Source organism: Tamandua tetradactyla, chromosome 5, assembly GCF_023851605.1.
Source record: "Tamandua tetradactyla isolate mTamTet1 chromosome 5, mTamTet1.pri, whole genome shotgun sequence".
Taxonomy (NCBI): domain Eukaryota; kingdom Metazoa; phylum Chordata; class Mammalia; order Pilosa; family Myrmecophagidae; genus Tamandua; species Tamandua tetradactyla.
In genome coordinates, this window is record NC_135331.1 from 44,983,517 (window position 1) to 45,003,820 (window position 20,304).

At 38.2% G+C, this 20,304-nt stretch overlaps 1 protein-coding gene and 1 pseudogene across 3 annotated transcripts in view; one reads left to right on the forward strand and one right to left on the reverse strand.

The window, feature by feature from the left end:
* The window catches only part of MED12L (mediator complex subunit 12L), a 371,061-nt gene that overhangs the window by 345,545 nt on the left and 5,212 nt on the right, over window positions 1-20,304 (forward strand). For all 3 annotated transcript variants that reach the window (XM_077160783.1, XM_077160781.1, XM_077160782.1), the window contains 2 exons: window positions 382-495; window positions 19,248-19,329. In XM_077160783.1, the coding sequence (XP_077016898.1) occupies window positions 382-495; window positions 19,248-19,329 (196 nt within the window). The remainder of the gene's footprint in view (window positions 1-381; window positions 496-19,247; window positions 19,330-20,304) is intronic.
* On the reverse strand, window positions 8,033-8,712 carry LOC143682160 (thiamine pyrophosphokinase 1-like; annotated as a pseudogene).

The window sequence follows — 20,304 nt, forward strand, 5'->3', positions numbered from 1 at the left end:
GTCTATCCTGTTTAAGACAGAATAAGAAAATTTGTGGAAAGACAAATTATATGAAAGGAGTTAAACAAGTAAGTATGAAGGATTTCACCGGACAGGGTATGAAAAAATGACCAGGGTGGTATAGGGGGAACACTGTGACTACAGAATTAAGAGGTATTTAGGGTAGGGAAGGTTAGAGAATGCTTCATGGAGCTACAGATTTTTGGTCAGGCCTTTGAAGGGTGAAGAATGCCTGACAAGGCAAAGATGAAGTGGACAACTATTTATTATTTTTACTGTAACAAAGTAGTTATATGAAAGCTATGTGTTCTTGGGGGTAAAGGATGTGTAAATAATATTACACCCGACTTAAAAATGTATAATCTTGTTCTTTCTTTCCAGATGCAGCAGCCCCAGCAGCCGCCCCAGCCTCAGCAGCCCCCCCAGCCCCAGCAGCCCCCCCAGCCCCAGAGTCAGACCCTTGGTCTCCAAGCAATGCAGCCCCAGCAGCCTTTGGTAAGACCTGGGGTTTCAGAGCCACACTGGTTTCTTCTTTAAAGGCTGGTTGCAGTTTTGCTTTTGTTTTTGTTTTTGTTTTTTTTTCGATGGATGGTCCAGGAATTGAACCCTGGTCTCCCACATGGAAGGTGAGCCATCCAGGTTGCAGTTTAATATCCATAAAATTTTAAAGAATTGAAATTGCCTAAATAGATCCTAGCGGTTTTTCCCTAGAAGTTTTATCAGAGTAGGGTTGTGGTGGTGGTGTTTTAGTTGTAGTTTCATTTAACGTTTTGAATGTGGGGTTCAGTAGATTACAGTTTTCTCTCTTCAAACTAAAATATTTACATTTAGACATTGTTTCTTTCCTAAGCAATGTTAAAATGATAATTTATTAAGTATATTTAGAAGATTACCTTCTCTGTGATCTTAGTTAGCTACATAAGGTTTCACAGAATGCATTGTCTTATGGTTCACTTCTAGCTGTGTAAATCACATTTGGAAATATCACACATAGCATCAAAGTTTTCTAAACCTCAGTATTTTATGATAACCTGCATTGTTATTTACTTACTATTTTTTTAAAATAGACTCTTTTTTTCTATTTACTTAAGTGGATTTTAAAAGGGAATATTTTACCACCACCATCAGTGGTCATATCACTTGCCACATACAGGAAATATCTGTGAAAGTAAGTATTTACTGAGAAGGAAAAGAAAAATTGAGAAGAGGATTTTCATGTAACTGAGTGAATGACGTGAGAGTTGTGTGAATCATCTGGGTAAGATTATCTGGCTTACTCTGTGTGTCTCACAGTGTGGGAAACCTTGATGTACCTTGTTTTCTACAGCTTATAGAAAAGGGACAACCTGGCCTGGGCAACAACACATTCATTAGCAGAGATCTGGGTAGAATATAACATCTCTAGTCTATTTTAGAAACCTCTGCCTTGGGTTGTTCAATCTTCATATTTTAGGAAATTCTTGCTGTTTATCATAGATCTAGCTTTTCTTGGTGATTTTTTTTTTTTAATAGCATGGGCAGGCATCGGGAATTGAACCTAGGTCTCTGGCATGGCAGGTGAGAACTCTGCCATTGAGCTACCATTGCCTGCCTGATTTTTTTTTCTGATGTATCTGTGACATTCATTACAAACCATCTCAAAAGTCCATTTGTACAGTAGAGGCAGTTGATAAGCATTTATAGATGGCCTGCTTCTTTATCGTCAGTTCCTTAGGAATTGGCTGACAGTTACTTATAAATGTTCTAGACGGGATGATGTAGCCTTTGGATGGAATACTGCTAGCTGACCAGATATCCCACTCAAAAATAAGGTATAATGTCAACCTAACAGAAAAGTTATAAGAATGATACAAATAATTGCCATAAAACTCTCACTCAGATTCATGGTTGTTAGCATTTCTCCACAATTATTTTGCCATTCTCTCTATCTATAGTTTTTTTCTTTTCTTTTTATCAATAGTGAATTTTTTTTATGAAACATAACCAAATGCAAACACAAACATTCTTACCATTCCATTCTTGTTATAAAATCAAAAACTCACAATATCATCAGAGTGTGTATTCATCATCATGATCATTTCTTAGAGCATTTGCATCAATTCAGAAAAAGAAATAAAAAGAAAACAAATAAAATTCATACATACCATACCCCTCACCCCACCCTTTCACTGATACTAGCATTTCAATCTACTACTTTAAAATATTAATTGCTGTCTATTTTCAACACCCCACATTATTGACGTTCTTTTGTTCTTCCTCATGCAAAAACATTTTTAAATTTGTACATTTAGCCACTATCATTATATACACTAGGCATTCCTAGATTATACCATCTCAGTCTTCATCGTCTGTCTTTCCTTCTGTTTTCATTTCTGCCCCCAGGACTCCTCCCTCTATCATTCTCACGTTCAGCTTCATTCAGTGTTCTAATTTTATTGTGTTACAGTTAGGTAGTATAGTGCTATCCGTTTCTGAATTTTTACAAGTCTCACTGCATCTACTTGCACCAGCGCCCTGCTAAGGCCCCAATCTCTGGTCCTGCCTGGCTTGAGAGTGCGCAGCCTCTGGGAGTGAGGTGCTAAGCCAAGCAAGGTTCCTAGGGAGCTCCGAGCCACAGGATGAGGTGATCTTCACAGACTCTCTGCTGGCCATGGCTTTCTGGGGCTCAGAGCTCCTACTGGATCCCAGCATTTCTCACCACAGCCTCCTGTAAATCAGGCTCACCTTGCAGGGGGTGGGGACATGGGGTGAGAGGCAGCGTTGCTAGGTGGTAGGTCTTTCCCTTGGCAGGTATGGGGGTGGGGGGGCAACACCCCCATGATCTGTAGCAGTCACACAGCTGGGAAATGTGGGTGGGTTCCTGGGAACAAGGAAGTGTTCTCACCCTCTTTCCAGGGCTTTGGTTTTTAACTTTGCTCTTTTGCAGAGGGATTCTGAGGAAACGAATAAAATGATTTGCATTTCCCTAATAGCCAGGGAAGTTGAGCATCTTTTCATGTGCCACTTGGCCATTTATATTTCCTCTTCTGAGAAGGGTCTGTTCAAGTCTTTTGCCCATTTTGTAATTGGGTTGTCTGTCTTTTTGTTGTTGAGTTGAACAGTCTCTTTATATATTCTGGATACTGGACCTTTATCTGATCTATTGTTTCCAGATATTGTCTCCCATTGTGTAGGCTGTTTTTACTTTCTTGACGAAGTTTGATAGGTCTTTTGATCCATTTTGAGTGAAATTTTGTATAGGATATGAGCTATGGATCCTCTTTCATTCTTTTGCATGTGGATATCCAGTTCTCTAGGCACCATTTATTGAAGAGACTGTTCAGTCCCAGGTGAGTTGGCTTGACTGCCTTATCAAAGATCACTTTCCCATAGATGAGAGGGTCTGTATCTGAACATTCTATTTGATTCCATTGGTCAGTATATCTATCTTTATGCCAGTACCATGCTGTTTTGAACACTATAAGTTTGTAATACGCCTTAAAGTCAGATAGCATGAGACCTCTGACTTCGTTTTTCTTTCTCAGAATATTTTTAGCTATTCAGGGCGCCCTGCCCTTCCAGATAATTTGGTTATTGGTTGTTTAATTTGTGTAAGTTTTTGGGATTTTAATTGGTATTGCATTGAATTTATAAATCAATTTAGGTAGAATTGACATCTTAACTATATTTAGTCTTTCATTCCATGAACATGGTACGCTCTTCCATTTATTTATGTCTTTTGTGATTTGTTTTGATAATTTCTTGTAGTTTTCTCTGTATAGGTTTTTTGTATCTTCAGTTAAATTTATTCCTAAATATTATATTCTTTTGGTTGCAATTGTAAATTGAATTTTTTTCTGAATTTCCCCCTCAGATTGTTCATTACTAGTGTATGAAAACACTACAGATTTTTGAGTGTTGATTTTATAACCTGTCACTTTGCTGTACTCATTTATTAGTGCTAGTAGTTTTGCTGTGGATTTTTCGGGGTTTTGATATATAGTATCATATCATCTGCAAACAGAGTTTTACTTCTTCCTTTACTTCTTCCTTTCCAATTTTGATGCCGCGTATTTATTTTTTTGTCTAATTGCTCTGGCTAGAGCTTCCAGCATAATGCTGAATAACAATGGTGGTAGTAGACATCCTTGTCTTGTTCCTGATCTTAGGGGTAAAGTTTTCAGTTTTTCCCCATTGAGGTTGATGTTAGCTGTGGGTTTTTCATATATGCTCTTTATCATGTTGAGGAAGTTCCCTTCTATTCCTATCCTTTGAAGTGTTTTCAACATGAAAGGATGTTGAATTTTGCCAAATGCCTTTTCTGCATCAATCGAGATGATTGTGCGATTTTTCTGCTTTGATTTGTTGATATGGTGTATTACATTAATTGATTTTCTGATGTAGAACCATCTTTGCATACCTGGGATGAATCCTACTTGGTCATGGTGTGTAATTCTTTTAATGTGTAGCTGGATTTGATTTGCAAGAATTTTGTTGAGGATTTTTGCATCTATATTCATTGGAGAGATTTGTGTGTAGTTTTCTTTTCTTGTAATGTCTTTGTCCGGCTTTGATATGAGGGTGATGTTGGCTTTGTAGAATGAGTTAGATAGCTTTCCCTGCTCTTCAATTTTTTTGAAGAGTTTGAGCAGAATTGGTACTAATTCTTTCTGGTATGTTTGTTAGAATTCGCATGTGAAGTCATGTGGTTCTGGACTTTTCTTTTGGAGGAGCTTCTTAATGACTGATTCAGTTTCTTTACTTGTGATTGGTTTGCTGAGGTTGTCTAGTTCTTCTCAAGTCACTATTGGTTGTTCATGCCTTTCTAGGAAGTTGTCCATTTCATCTACATTGTTGAGTTTATTAGTATAAAGTTGCTCATAGTATCTTCTTATTACTTTCTTTACTTCTCCAGGGTCAATTGTTATATCTCCTCTGCCATTTCTGATTTTATTTATTTGCATCCTCTCTCCTCTTCTTTTTGTCAACCTCACCCAAGGTCCATCAGGCTTAACTGATTTTCTCATATACCCACCTTCTGGTTTTATTTGATGTTCTTGATTGTTTTCGTGTTCTCAATTTCATTTATTTCTGTTCTAGTCTTCATTATTTCTGTCCTTTTGCTTGCTTTGGGGTTAGTTTGCTGTTCTTTCTCTAGTTCTTCTAAGTGGACAGTTAATTCCTCAATTTCTGCTCTTTTTTTGATACAGGCATTTAGGGCAGTAAATTTCTCTCTTAGCACTGCCTTTGTTGCTTCCCATAAATTTTGATATGTTGTATTTTCATTTTCATTTGCCTCATGATATTTACTGATTTCTCTTGTGATTTCTTCCTTGACCCCCGATTGGTTAAGAGTGTGTTGTTGAGCCTCTATGTATTTTTGAATTTTCTGACACTCTGCTTGTTATTGATTTCCAACTTCATTCCTTTTATGATCTGAGAAAGTGTTTTGTATGATTTCAATCTTTTAAAATTTATTGAAACTTGTTTTGTGACCCATCATACGGTCTATCCTTGAAAATGATCCATGAGTAGTTGAGAAAAAGGTGTATCTTGCTGTTATGGGGTGTAATGTTCTATAAATGTCTGTTAAGTCTAGCTCATTTATTGTATTACTCAAATTCTCTGTTTCTTTATTGATCCTCTGTCTAGATGTTCTGTACATTGATGAGAGTGGGAATTGAAGTCTCCAGCTATTATGGTAGATGTGTCTATTTCTCTTTTCAGTGTTTTCAGTGTTTGCCTCATGTATTTTGGAGCATTCTGGCTCGGTGCATGAATATTTATGACTGTTATGTCTTCTTGTTGAATCGTTCCTTTTATTAATACATAGTGTCCTTCTTTGTGTCTTTTTTAACTGTTTTACATTTGAAGTCTAATTTGTTGGATATTAGTATAACTACTACTGCTCTTTTCTGATTGTTATTCCCATGAAATATCTTTTCCCAACCTTTCACTTTCAACCTATGTTTGTCCTTGGGTCTAAGATGCGTTTCCTGTAGACACTATATAGATGGGTCCTGTTTTTTAATCCATTCTGCCAGTCTATGTTTTTTGTTTAGGGAGTTTAATCCATTAACATTTAGTGTTATTACTGTATGGGCAGTACTTTCTTCTGCCATTTTGCCTTTTGGATTTTATATGCCATATCTAATTTTTCTTCTTTTTACCTTTACTTCATTTCTACACTCTTCTCCACACCTCTCTCTCCTTTCTTTTCTTATCTGTCTCTAGTGCTCCCTTTAGTATTTCTTGCAGAGCCAATCTCTTGGTCACAAATTCTCTCAGTGTTTTTTTGCCTGAAAATGTTTTAATTTCCCCCTCATTTTTTGAAGGACAATTTTACTGGATATAGAATTCTTGATTGACAGTTTTTGTGTTTTAGTAACTTGAATGTATCATCCCACTGTCTTCTTGCCTCCATGGTTTCTGCTGAGAAATCTACATATAGTCTTATTGGGCTTCCCTTGTATGTGATGGATTGCTTTTCTCTTGCTGCTTTCAAGATTCTCTTTTTCTCTTTGACATCTGACATTCTGATTAGTAAGTGTCTTGGAGTACGTTGATTTGGATCTATTCTGTTTGGGATACACTGCGATTCTTGGATCTGTAATTTTAAGTCTTTCATAAGAGTTTGTAAATTTTCAGTGATAATCTCCTCCATTAGTTTTTCTCTTTTTCCTTTCTCTTCTCTTTCTGAGGAACCCACAACATGCATATTCATGTGCTTCGTGTTGCCATTCAATTCCCTGAGTCCCTGCTCATATTTTTCCATTGTTTTCCCCATATTTTCTTTTGCTTGTCAGATTTCAGATGTCCTGCCCTTCAGCTCACTAGTCCTAACTTCTGCCTCTTGAAATCTAACATTGTAGTTTTCCATTGTTTTTTTTCATCTCTTCTACTGTGCTTTTCATTCCCATAAGTTCTGTGATTTGTTTTTTCAGACTTTTGATTTCTTCTTTTTGTTCATTCCTTGCCTTCTTTATATCCTCCCTCAATTCACTTTTCCAGACCCTGGTCTGGAATTCCATGAGGGAGGAAATTCCACCTCAGTGGGCCCCACCGCTCTCTAAGGGAAGGTCCAGGCTGCAGACAAACATTCAAATAAGCTCAATTCTGCCTATGCCTGGGGCCTGGGAAGCCTTCCAGCTGTATCCAAAGAGTAGTCAAGCTGTAAAACCACAACCACAAAAAAGAAAAAGAAAAATCTTTTTCAGAGCAGGATTCCCGTTCCTCGGGTTGCCAATCAAGAGCTTAAGTTTGTATGTTGCTCTGTGTATCTCGAGGTCCTTTGTACCCCCTCCTTTCCTTCAGGGGACCTTTTTAAGTCCAAAAAGCCTGTATTTTTTCTTTTTTCTTTTTCCCATCAGCCCCACCCCATGTATAACAGGGCAAAACCCAGCAACCACTGCTTTTACTCAATGTTCAGCTGATCTGGGGGCCTATTTTTAGTAGTCACAATTAGTTAATTAATTCCACAATTGGAGTTTGGTTGCACTCAGCCCCTGCTGCTGGTAAAGTCCCTTTCCTTTCCCCTCTGGGAAGCAGCCTGTAGGGGAGGGGTGCCGGCCACCACAACTTGGGGAACTCACAGTTCTGGGGGGGCTTGCAGCCGGTCCAGCTGATCTGGACTGCGGTACACTGTGTGTCCAGTCACTGACATGGCCCAGGAGCTGTTCTGTACTGTTCCTGGCTATTTATTAGCTGCTGTGGCGAACGAACTAAATCCCACACCTCACTAAGCTGCTATCTTGGATCTCCCTCCTCAGTTGTGAATTTTATATTAGAATTTTATATTAGAATGACTCACATTCATTTCCAACTGAAAGCTACAAGGCTTATTTACTTTCTTCATTGTAAAATTCAGATCTGTCATTTATAGTTTTGTCTGGATTATCTAAATATTGACATCTTTCTAACTAGCAGATTTCCCGGGGAAGTGCAGATTCCAGTAAGCCCAGGAGAACTGTTCTTACTGAGCAGTTAGTTCTTGATGATGAGGTAAGGTAGGGGCACATCTTGGGATGCTGGTCCATAGATTAATCTTTCATGGCTAGTAAATTTCCACAGTCACTAGGCCAGAGCCATCATAGGTTTTAGAAGTAATGACCGGTATTCCAAAACCAAGCACATGATCTGTGAGGTTCCGTTTTAGTCCTGTTGCGGTAATGCGATTGTGAGGCTGCCCAACAGGAACAAGGCCAACCAGTCACCTTCTTTTCCAGTGTTGACATGCACCTGTGCTGTCCTGGTTGGATCAGGTAGATGAGAGATTTCCCTTGAGCTAATATAATTGGAAATGAGGTGATAACAGCCGGTTGAAACAGGGTGAACAGGGATGCCATAATTTGGTGACCACACCCAGTAAGTCCTCCCAGTGGGATAATCATGATCAACCTGTAGGTCTTTATCTTCTGTCTTCTTAGGAGGTACTTGAAGGCCCTTGGTAAGTCAATAGTTGAAATCACCTCACAACACTTAATGGTATAGTGTTCTGATTTTAGGCCTAATGGAGTCAGAATCGCCACTGATGGATTCAGGCAAAAAGCTTTCCTGCTCTCCTTTGGTGATGTCATATAAGCGATTGTATCCTCCATCAGCTCAGGCCTTTTAAAAAACTTTGCCCCAAAGAGGACGAAAACAACCATCCAAAGCCTGACTCATAATCAAAAGGTAGTACTTCAGATTCCTCCTGGGAAGCGGGGATTCCAGTGGGGTAAACATGTGCTCCATCTTGGATTATTGGCTACAGTGGCAAGTGGAGTCAACCTGCAAAAGGAATGCAGGTTCCGAGAGCAAGGGCGGTCTATGACTTGGTGCTTGGCTGGGGAGTCGCTGGGGCAGTCACAGCAGCAGGCCTCCCGGTCTGCTCTCCACAGACATTCTCGTGTCTCATGGTATTATATGTATTTTCCGATTCATGTATATGATTAAATTATAGACATGCCTTTTACCTCTCAATATTTCAGTATATTTTTCTCAAAACAAGGATATTGTCTTATAAAACTTGGTATAATTATGAAAATCAGGCAATTTAACAACTGGCAAATCCTTCGCCCTTTTTCATTCCTGATTTAAAATGATGGCTTCTTAGACTGTGATACTCATGTTAGCAGCAGAGGATGATGTAAAGAACCAAGGGAAATCACAGTAACATAATTATACCTTTTCAGGGATTTAAAGGAAATTCATAGATGAACAATTAACTCATAATCATAAGTCAAATCTCAAATATAATTTGAGAACTATAATTCCTTTGGCCCGCTACTGACAGTTAATGCCTACTTTAATGAAAAAGTAAACTTTAAATGTAGAACTTTCAATTGCTTTTAAACATGTAACCGTATAGTATTGTACATTTTCATCTTTGCTTCAGCTATGTAAATAAACACCTTGTGTATAAAATATGTACATATTTGTAGCTCAAAAACAAGAATAATCTGTATATTTACTTATACAGATATATAACTGCTGTCATAAGACTTTGGGAGAGTTTTACGTTTTAAAAATTTTGATATTAGTTTGTGGTATATGTTCTTATAAAATGGTTATATATTAACAAAAAACTTGGATTTGATTGGCATTTTAATTAAGCAAACTTTGACAAGACCTTCCCTCTTAGTCTTTCCCTTTGGCCTTTCATTCACCTGTTATTATAACATTCTTTAGTTGGCTTATAGTAGAATGTGTAGGAAATATGTAAGATACTTACTAAGGGTATAAAATCAGTTTTATTCTTAGAAAGTCATGCAACATAAATGCAGATGAATTTCACTAGTCAGAAGCAAATATCAAGTGCCTTAAAATTGTAGTAGTTGTTTTAAGTAGGGTAAAAAATAAACCTTTGATTCCATCACAAAGTCATCTTGCTAGGTCTGGGTGGAAATTGCTTTAGACAATTTAAAGCAGGGAATCAGCTAACGCAGAAGTGAGAGGAAACTCTGCTCCCATATTCAACTAGAATTAAGGCATCCATAATGAGAGGAGTTTGTCTCTCTGCTCATTTAAAATTTTCATAAATATTCAATAAATTAATAAATTATTAAATATTATGTCCCAAATCTATTCAGTATTGGTTTGTAAGACATTATTGAAGTTTTATAGTGCAACAGATTGCATTTCAATTGCTAGTTAAACCCATTACCATCCCAGGGATTGAGCAGATTGGTCAGAATATGACACAATTTTTCTCCATTGTATTCTCAGGAAAATATTTCCAGAGAAACAAAACCTTCATCCACAGGAGACATTTTGCGGCGTGTTTTTTGTTTGTTTGTTTGTTTTTGCATGGGCAGGCACCAGGATCTCCGGCATGGCAGGTGAGAACTCTGCCTGCTGAGCCACTGTGGCCCACCCTTGTGGCCTTTTTCTTTTCCCCTATAAAGCTCTCTTCTTCCTAAAAGCTACATTGAGAAGCAAAATAACTTATTTTGATATTTAGAGTACTGTATTGTGTAATCTAGACAGAAATTTCTTCTACAAAGGCAGACCTATGGTATATGTCATAAGTCTTAGGATGGGCTAGGAAAATTTAAAGTATGTAGAAAATTTAAAACATTTGGACTCAGAATTGTTAGATTTCAGATATAGAGATGATCAATGATCTTGGATTTTTACATTATTGTATTAGTTCGGCTCTTTTATTTAGCATGCTTGTGTATATATATTTTTATTAATATAGTTCATATGTTTGTAATTTTAAACAACTTTGAAGTTAGTCCAGTATATTGCTTTGCCATCATTTGCTTAAACATACCACTCACTATTGAACGTTTAGGTTGTACCTAGTTTTAAAAATAGTGCTATCAGGGATATTTTGGTGTAAATTCTATTCCTCCTTTTGGTCTTCTTACTTAAAAGAAAATAAAAGTGTAGGAGAAAGGTTCTCTCTAATTGTTTATCTTTAGAACAACAACAGCACAGAATTTCACGTTATTGAGAAAAATTGTTCATTCCTTTTTCTCTTTTGGTATTGTTCCTTTACTTATTAGCTCCACTAAGATTTATTATATGTATTATAAATATATCTATTCATATTTTCTTTAAACATCTGGCCAGTGTTCCCCTTTCAGTTTCTTTCTTTGCTGGAGAAGAGAGTGGTAAGCTGGCTTTTGAAGAAGGCACTTCTGAGTCATTTGGGGTTTTAATTCTTGCAGTATCAGGAGAGAAGTGGTCAAGGGAACACAGCCACCACCCTCCCTGTCATTTGTCCCACCACTCTCTGGTGACATTCACAGTTCAGTTCAGCAAGTGTTCCTTTGGTATGTATAGCAGAGACCAGCACCCTGAGATGCTGGGGTCACAGAGTGAAGTAGCTGTCGTAGTTCCTACCAAGAAGACTTAGTCTTTCGTATAAGTCTTATAGTCCTTCTTAGAAGACTTACAGTCATAAGAAAGGGTTGGATGGCAGCACCGCACACGGAAGGTAGTATATGGATGCTGGATTTTGATAGGAAAAGCTAGAGAGGTCAAGAAGAGTAAGAGATGTTTGGGAAGGCTTGATGAAGGAGGCCAAATGTGATGGACCTTGGAGAACAGCAGGATTTGATTTGCTGCTTTTTGGCTCCTGGTCTGTTTGCATTGACAGCATTAAGGAGTCAAAAGAAACTTAGAATAAAATGTTGTGTCATCAGAAAAGAGCATTTCTGTGAAAAAAGCAGTAGAGTAGAAAAAGTTTATGTTTACCAACTAAATCTGGTATCTGCTTAGTGTCAATGCCTGTGTTGTCATTTGCTTACTTGTCACTTGTCTTCTGTGAAGGAAAAACATCTGAAAGTACAGACTGGATGGATGCCCTTACTGAGAAAATGTATTTGGCATCTTCAGTTTTGGCCTTAATTTTGTTCTTGAAAAACATTGTGTAAAAGCTTATGAGTTATGATTAAATATGTTAAACAGACCATGGGCTTTTTTTTGAAGCTCCTTCCAGCTTATAAGAAAATGTTACACCATACTGCTGTGTCATTTCTTTTCATCATAAATCAAGCAAACTATTGGTGATCTGAAAAATATCCTGAGAATTTTAAAAAGTTTGCCTTTTAAAATTGACTGATGACCTGTGCCAGTTTCATATTGCACTGAATAATTTAATTTGCCTTCTAAAAATCTTGCATAATGGCAGCAATAAGTTATTTAAGCAGTTGCTTTAACTTTGAGTGCCAGATCACATGTGGAAATGCGCAATTTTTCTTGAGGAATTCATATATTCCATTCAAAGAAAATGAGAATATTTTCAGAATGCTTTTGTAATTCAAAAATGCAAGAAGTTAGGTCCAAAAAACTTTACTGAACGATGTTACTTTCCTTTTTGTGAATTTGGACTTAGGAATTTCTTTTTTTCTTTTTTTTTTTGAGAAGGGAAAGGAGAAGTAATATTTATAGAAGGTGGTTGAGGAAGATGTTCTGGAGAGATTTCTCATAATAGGGAAGCCAGTGCATCTATTTTTTCTCATTAAAATATTGCGTACAGATCAATTAAAAATGTATGAACACTCTTAGTTAACTTGAGAGTTAAAGCATAATAAATGCTCAAAAATGTATTGTCTGGTTATTCTGGGTCTGTACAGGCTGCTAGTCCTCTCCTGAGTGTGCTACTCTCTATTAGTAGAGATGTGGCTGAGTGCATCTAACTTTTTCCAGGCGCTCCAGAGGGAAGTTGTACATGTTGCTTTCCAGTCTCCTTAAGCTTGTGCACATGAAGTGTTGTATTTCATTCATCAGAAGAACCTGAAACTATCTATGGAATCTGACATTTGACAATGTAGTTTTAAAATGCTTGCTACCTTCATACTTTGTTCTTTTTATTCTCCCTGTTAATTTGGTCTCAGGAATGGCTAGAGCTAGAGTGAGATCTGTCTTTTTTTTTTTTTTTTTTTTTTTCTTTTCTTTTCTTAAACCCCTTTGATTTCCCTGAAACCCAGAAAAGTACCTGGACTTCAGTACATGTTTGTGGAATTATCTTTTGTTGAATGTCATAGCAATGGCAAATTAAAAATTTCACACATTACCCATAAGAAAAGGACAAAATTCAGAAGCTATGATGGTCTGCATACACCCTAGGTGAGTTAGTGTGAAGAGGCCCTGGTACTGATTTAATCAGTGTTCTGCTTCTGCTGCAGAAAAGAGCAAGTGGGCAAGATCATCTGGCTTTTCTGAGACAAAAAAGGATTCTGTGCACTTGAATAGAAATCACTACTTCAGTAATACATTTTTTGCCACTGTAATGATTGAGTGGAAAAATTAAATGTTCACACAGAAATGTGTGTTGTCAAAATAGGGATTTAGGAATCAGTCAAAATACTTTTTTTTCTTTTAAGTTTAGCAGATAATTGTGCTCCCAAAAAAAGTGGTTATGTCACTTTGGCCAGTTTACCTAATTGACATTTATTAGCTCCATGCTTTATGTTTACAACAGGAGAATGGCACAGCTCCTGACCAAGAAAACTTAAAATTCTGGCAGCTAAAGAGAGAAACAGTTGTCATGTATATGATAATAGAGGCATCTCCACAGCACAAAGAATGCAGAAATAGTTACTATTTTATTAAAGCAGCTGTAGGCTTAGCTTACAGAAACATCATGCAGGATTTACTGGGTTCCCCTATACTCCTGTTTCACACACAGCTTTCCTTATTAACATTTTGCATTAGTGTGGTAAATTTGTTCCAATACATGAAACAGTATTTTATTACACTATTACTTTCAGCACACTGTTTATTTACATCACATTGTACAGTTCTGTGGGTGGGTGTGGTGGGGGATTGATGACTTATATACAACCTAAAATTTCTCTTTTTTTCTCCCTTTTTGAGTATATAATTTATTAGTGTTAATATATACACAAAGGTGTACTTCCATCCCCCTCATCTATTGCCAAAACTTTTCCATCACCCTAAACAGAAGCTCCCTACAATTAAAGATTAACCCCCCATTCCCTTTCCCTTCCCCACATGGCACCTGGTAACCTGTATTCTAGATTCTGACACCATGAATATGCATATTCTTATTTCATATAAATGAGATCATACTCTATTTGTCCTTTTGTGTCTGGCTTATTTCACTCAACATATCTTCAAGGTTATTCATCAAAACTGCCTTCCTTTTTACAGCTGAATAATATTCCCTTGTAAGTGTAGACCACATTTTGTTTATCCATTCATAAGTTGATGGACACGTGGGTTGCTCCCACCTTTTGGCAATTGTGAATAATGCCCCTTTGACCATTGTGTGCCGATATCTATCTATTCAGGTCCCTGCTTTCAGTTCTTTGAGGTATATATATGGAAGTGGGATGACTGGGTCCTATGGTAATTCTATACCTAATTTTCCAAGGAACTGTCACACTGCCTTCCACAGCAGTGCACAAATTTATATTCCCACACCCTTGCGGGTACTTAATTTCCATTTTTTAAACAGTTGCCATTCTAGTGAGTGTAAGTGGTATCTCATTGTGGTTTTGATTTGCATTTACCAAATGGCCAATGATGTTGAGCAATTTTTTTGCATGTGTGCCTACTTTTTTTTTCAATTGAGTCATGCGTCTTTTTTTGTTTGTTTTGTTTTGTTTTGTTTTGTTTTGTTTTGTTTTGCATGGGCAGGCACCAGGAATCAAACCTGGGTCTCTGGCATGGCAGTTGAGAACTCTGCCTGCTGAGCCACCGTGGCCCATCCTCATGTGTCTTTTTGTTGTTGAGTTGTAGAAGTTCTTTATAAATTCTGGATATTAAACCCTTATCAGATATATGGTTCCCAAGTATTTTCTCCCATTCTGTAGATTGTCTTTTTTTCTTTCATGACGGAGTCCTTTGCACAGAAGTTTTTCATTTTGATGAAGCCCCATTTATCTATTTTCTTTTGTTGTTTGTATTTTTGGTGTAAAGTTTGAGAAACTACCACCTAACACAAGGTCCTAAAGATATTTCCCTATATATTCTTCTAGGAGTTTTATAATTTTAGTTCTTATTATTTGAGTCTTTGATCCATTTTGCATTAATTTTTGTATATGGTATGAGGTAGGAGTCCACCTTCAGTCTTTCACATATAAATGACTAAGTCCTAAAATGCCTGAGGGAGTAGGTAATTACTTGAGCCTATCCATGAAGGATGAGTAGATTTTCACAAGTGTGGGTTGGGATGAAGTGAGAAGTGTATTGTAGCAAAAATTAGTAGTTGCAAAGATACAGAGGCAAGAGAGACCATGCTGATCACTTGTATAAGTAATCTTCATGCATCACATTCAACATTCAGCATGCACAGATTGTGACATTTAGGTCCTCTATTAAACCTCAGTGAACCTATTTATTGACCCATTTTGGTAAATTAAAACCCCAACTCCCATTACATTGTTGATCCCCAAATCTAACAAGGCATCAGAACCACATGGGAGAACCATTTACGAAATAGAGATTTCCAGCACATATCCGCCAGATCTTCTAACTCCGAAATTCTTGTAAGGAGTGCTAGGAGGGTAATTCTTTAAATTCCCTTGATAGTTTTATGCTTCCTCAGCCACATACAGGGCCCTGTTCTTTACAGGAGCTAGGCAGTGACTCGATTTGAAATGGGAAAGTCAGTTGAGTGCCCTCTTTCCCTGGCCACTCAGTGCTTCGGAGCTCAGGGAAATTACATGTGGGGTCTTTTGCCTTCTTGTGTTCATAAATGTGTGAAAACGAGTTAAAATTAGCATCAAGGTAACCTTTAGAGGAAGCATGACATAAAATACAACAACTGAGAAGACTGTAGAACAGTTGGATCAGTTCCAACACTTCTGATCACCCTAACAAAGCTGTTCTCAAAGCCCTTGGCATCACAACCACATTGTGTCAAAAAATTAACAACTGTGTTATTTTCTGTATTAGAAATCAAAGCAGAAATATTGAAGCATTTATTTAGTAATTTATTTTAAAATAAACTCATTACATGTAACAAATTACATATTTGTAATGAATATAGGTACTTTTTTAAAACAAAAGATTTGCAAGAAGAATGACATTGTTTTACTTTTTTTTTGCTTTTTTTTTTTTAATATCCAGGTTAAGAGAAAATGTTCTGTTTGTTTATTGTCATGTATCATGTAGCCTCAGGAAGACTACTCCGAGAGAATGAGAGTGAAAAAAGCAAATAATGTTATTATTATGAAAATAGTTTTGACTTTGCAGATACCCTGAAAGTCTCAGGGAACCCCTAGAGGTTCCTAGTCACACTTTGAGAACATCTGAAAATGTACTGTCTCTTAAAGCCAGCTAACAGTCCCCCAACCCCCCCGCTGCTTCCCAACACACACACACACACACACACACACACACAGGCACACACAGAAACACACACATGAATTTCCTAGGGTCCTAGTTAAGTGACTGGGCTTCTCAAAAACAGAATTTGAGGAGATCAGTACAATGTGTCATTCTTTGAAGTATTCTGTTTGAAGGAAATTTTAAATGAGCTAGAAGAAGGCACTTACATATTTGTTGAATAATTGCTAACTACTAATGAAATGTATAAGTCCAATATGCTAGTTAATGGCTTAAGATTAGACATCTTTGCACCCAGCCGTGAATATTTCCAGTTAAGGGTTGCATTGGTCGTGGTTAAGATCATGGATTCTGGGTCCAGAATGCTTACTTTGAATTTGAATCTCAGTCCTTTGTACTTAGTAGGGATCATGGACAGGTTGCTTAATGTCTCTGAGCCTCAGTTTCCTCATCTATAAAATGAGAATAATAGCAGTAGAACTTCATAATCCCAAAATACAAACACTTCTAGAAATGAAAATATTATGTATAACTCATTTAAGAGCAAAATCTGATCTGAACTCATTCAGTTAGAAAAAGCTGATCTGAATGGGCAGAAGGCTCTTTTCATTTATTGTATCTGATATAAATGGATAAATCCCATTTGGTATAATCGTATGCTTTGCTGCAGAAATTCAATACTTTTATTTTATGGGGTGCTTAGCTCCTGTTGCTCTGTATGCTATAAATGCTTTGTAGTAAATTTTCAGTGCACTGAACTCCAAAACATATCAGCCCAAAGGACTTCAGATAAGAGGATGGTTTCTGTGGCATCAAAGTTAAATTTGCAAGCATATAAATAGATATAGACACATACACACACACATTAGAACAGTGCCTGGCACAGTGAGTCCCATATACGGTTTTGTTAAATGAATAGAATAATGTTTCCGCATAAGCATAGGAATAACTGAATAGAAAAGAAAGCAAATCTTATTTTATTAAAATTCTACAAAAATGAAAGGTGGATTTTTGTTTAATTTTCTCCTCTTGATTTGGGACAACAGAAAAAAAAAATAAATAGCAAGCTGTTATTTTCCAGCTTTGCATCAGTGGAAATAGTAACGGTGGAGGAAATAGTTCATTGGTTTTGTGTATCTTTCTTATTTTCAGGAGCTTTGTGGGAATTGAGGATACTGCAGAGGTAGTCATTCTTAGTGGTTCCATAACTACTGAGCACCCATTGTGTGTGCCTGAGCTGCTGGGTACTAGCTATTCAGTGGTAGAAAAGCCCAAGTCTTCGTCTTTAAGTTGTTCATGATCTGGAGGGGAAAAAAAAAACCAGTTGAGCCAGGTGCAATGCCAAATATTCAATTTTAAAGGAATCAGCCTGGTGCTGCCTTATGATTAGGATTGCCAGATAATATAGAGATCCCAGTTAAATTAGAATTTAAGATAAACAATGAAAAACGTTTTAGCATAAGCATGTACCAACTATTACATGGAATATGCTTATAATAAATATAATATTTGTCACCTGCAATATTCAGAACACACTTAAAAAATATTTGTTATTTACCTGAAATTCCAATTTAGCTTGGCAATCTGTGTTTTTATTTGCTAAATCTGGCAACCCTACGTATAATCCTGGGCTGTGTTTAGCAATATTGGCAAGTTCTGAAGAAATACATAATACACTCTTACTAGGTACTTGAGGAATTTAATACAGGGAATATTTACAAAGGTATGGGCAGCTTAGAGAAACCAGCTAGGAATGATGTCGCATCTAGGGCTGGCAACAGTGGGGGAAGAAGTGGGAGAGAAACGAATGGAGAGAATAGTCTGACAGGTCTTCCCAAAGGGGGGTGAGGTGAACCAGCAGAGACTCATCATAGGGAAAATTGGCAAAAGCAATAAAACAAAACTTTCCACTGCTCCCTCCTACCCGCCTTGCTCTTGCTCTCCCATTTGGGAGAAATCTGAAAATAGAGAACCAGCCTGGTGGTGCAGTCCACACAGGCCAGCCTCATATGCACAGAGCGGGATGTAGAATGAGTCTAGGAGGTAAACGGAAAATAGTGCAAGAAAGCCTTGTACCACAACGCTTCCTTTGTTGTAACAATAAGAAACCTGGTGGAAGGAGGGGAGTGAGATGGGGAAGGAGGGGAGAAGAAAGGAAAATGGAAGAAAGACGGTTTGAAATTAGAAAGTTAAGAAAAAATGAATCAGCGCAACAAATAATTCTAATCAAACGTAGTTTTGCTTCCACCAAATATTGATCCCCTCCCCACCCCTGCCTTAGGAATAACCACCACTGCTCTTTAAATGGCATGGATATAACCAGGGCCTGTGGGCCCCATGCTCTCCCCCAGTCCCGAGTCTTCCTACCAACTCTGCATTTGCACAGCCCTGAGAATGTGCCTTCATAAAGTCTGTGCCCTCGGCACCTCGTTGCCTCACCCCATCCTGATCCCAGCCACCATAGGCTGGGGGCGGGGTGGGAATTAGCCGACCTTAATAGATGAGGCAGCCAGACCCATCGTTGAGGGAGGGCACAGTCCCAAATGCGTCCTACACCTCGGATGCTGCTCTGCCACGTCAGATTCACTTCCCGCTCAGGCCAGGCAGGACCTCTGTGGTGCCCGAACAGATCCACCACCGAGGCGACTTTCATTTTACCAATGACATTTATTTATAATGTCATAATAAATTCATGAGTGAAAGGGGAAAGCAGGAGATGACAAGGATATTGAACCGTTGGGCCAACTCCTCGAGCAAGGTTCTCCATAGAAATGCCAGTGACCACCTGGAGAACGGGTTCCTCAATGGGTGGGTACTTCAGAGGTTACCCATCGCTGCTAGGCTGCAAATGAAAATTATTTGTACACCTGGGGCCTCGCACCCTTGCATTTAAAAGTATATTACCTTAAAAGTGCTTAAAAGCATATAATAGAATCTTTGAGCCCAGGATTTAGACTTTGTTCTTGTCTGTGATTGGCACCGTGGGCTGATTTCCATCCTTTCTCCTGTTGCAATTGCAGTTTCCCAGGCAAGGCTTGCAGCAGACGCAGCAGCAGCAACAGACGGCTGCCTTGGTGCGGCAGCTCCAGAAACAGCTTTCTAGTAAGTACTCCTGTCTGACATGGGACAGATGGTTACCAGGAAGTTAAAAGCACAGAAACAGACATTCAAGCAAAACACAAGTAGTGGCTCCTTCAAAACTGCACCATCTTTCTTGGTAGCTTTTTCACCTTCAGTTTGTTCCAGGGTGTTTTGCTTTTGTTTTGTTGTTTTTAATTTGAATGTTTCTTTCCTGGAAGAGCCCCAGTTCTTTTTTTTTTCTTGAATTCTGGAAAGGTTTCTTCTCATTTGGGGACTTCTTAGGGAATTGCAGATGCCCTTTTCCTAAAGCCAGAGGATTCAGAACTCAGCTGACGCACTTAATTATACAGCTGAGTGAGGGTAGATAGCTGCCCCAAAGTCTATAGACATGGGGAGGCCATCAGTAGACCCATCCCTTCATCACTAGGGTCATCCCTGCTCTTACCACTGTACCACCCTACCCTTCCAAAGAATGACCTGGAGAAATCAAAAGCTATGATGTCCCAGGCAGCCTGGCAGGGCAGGTTTTCTTACCACAGTCTTGCTTCCTATGCAGGTGTGCTTGCCCTCTGGAGCCCTCTAGAGTTGGCATTTCATCCCATATCATCTTGAAGCCAGCAGTGACTGGAACTGTAGCAGTGGGAGTGAGCCCCCTGTGAGGCAGAGAATTCTAGCCTGAAAGTTAAGAGACCTAAGTTCTGATGCCAGCGGTACCATCATTAGCTAGGCCATAAGTTTTTTCCATTCCTGCAGTAAGGAGTGGAACTAGCAAATTTCTGGGTCTTGGATTATGTGCTTCTGGTGTACAGAGTAAAGAGCAGTGAGGATTGAAGATAGTGGTACAGGTCTGGTAATCTGCTGATGTTGTAAGGAAAAGGGCGAGCCTGGTTTTGGTCTTGATTTGCTCCTCTGTTGCTGTCACTGTTGATAGGCTGGCAGAGTGAACACACCTCTTGTACCTTGGGGTCTCTACCAATGTATACCCCAAGATCTCTT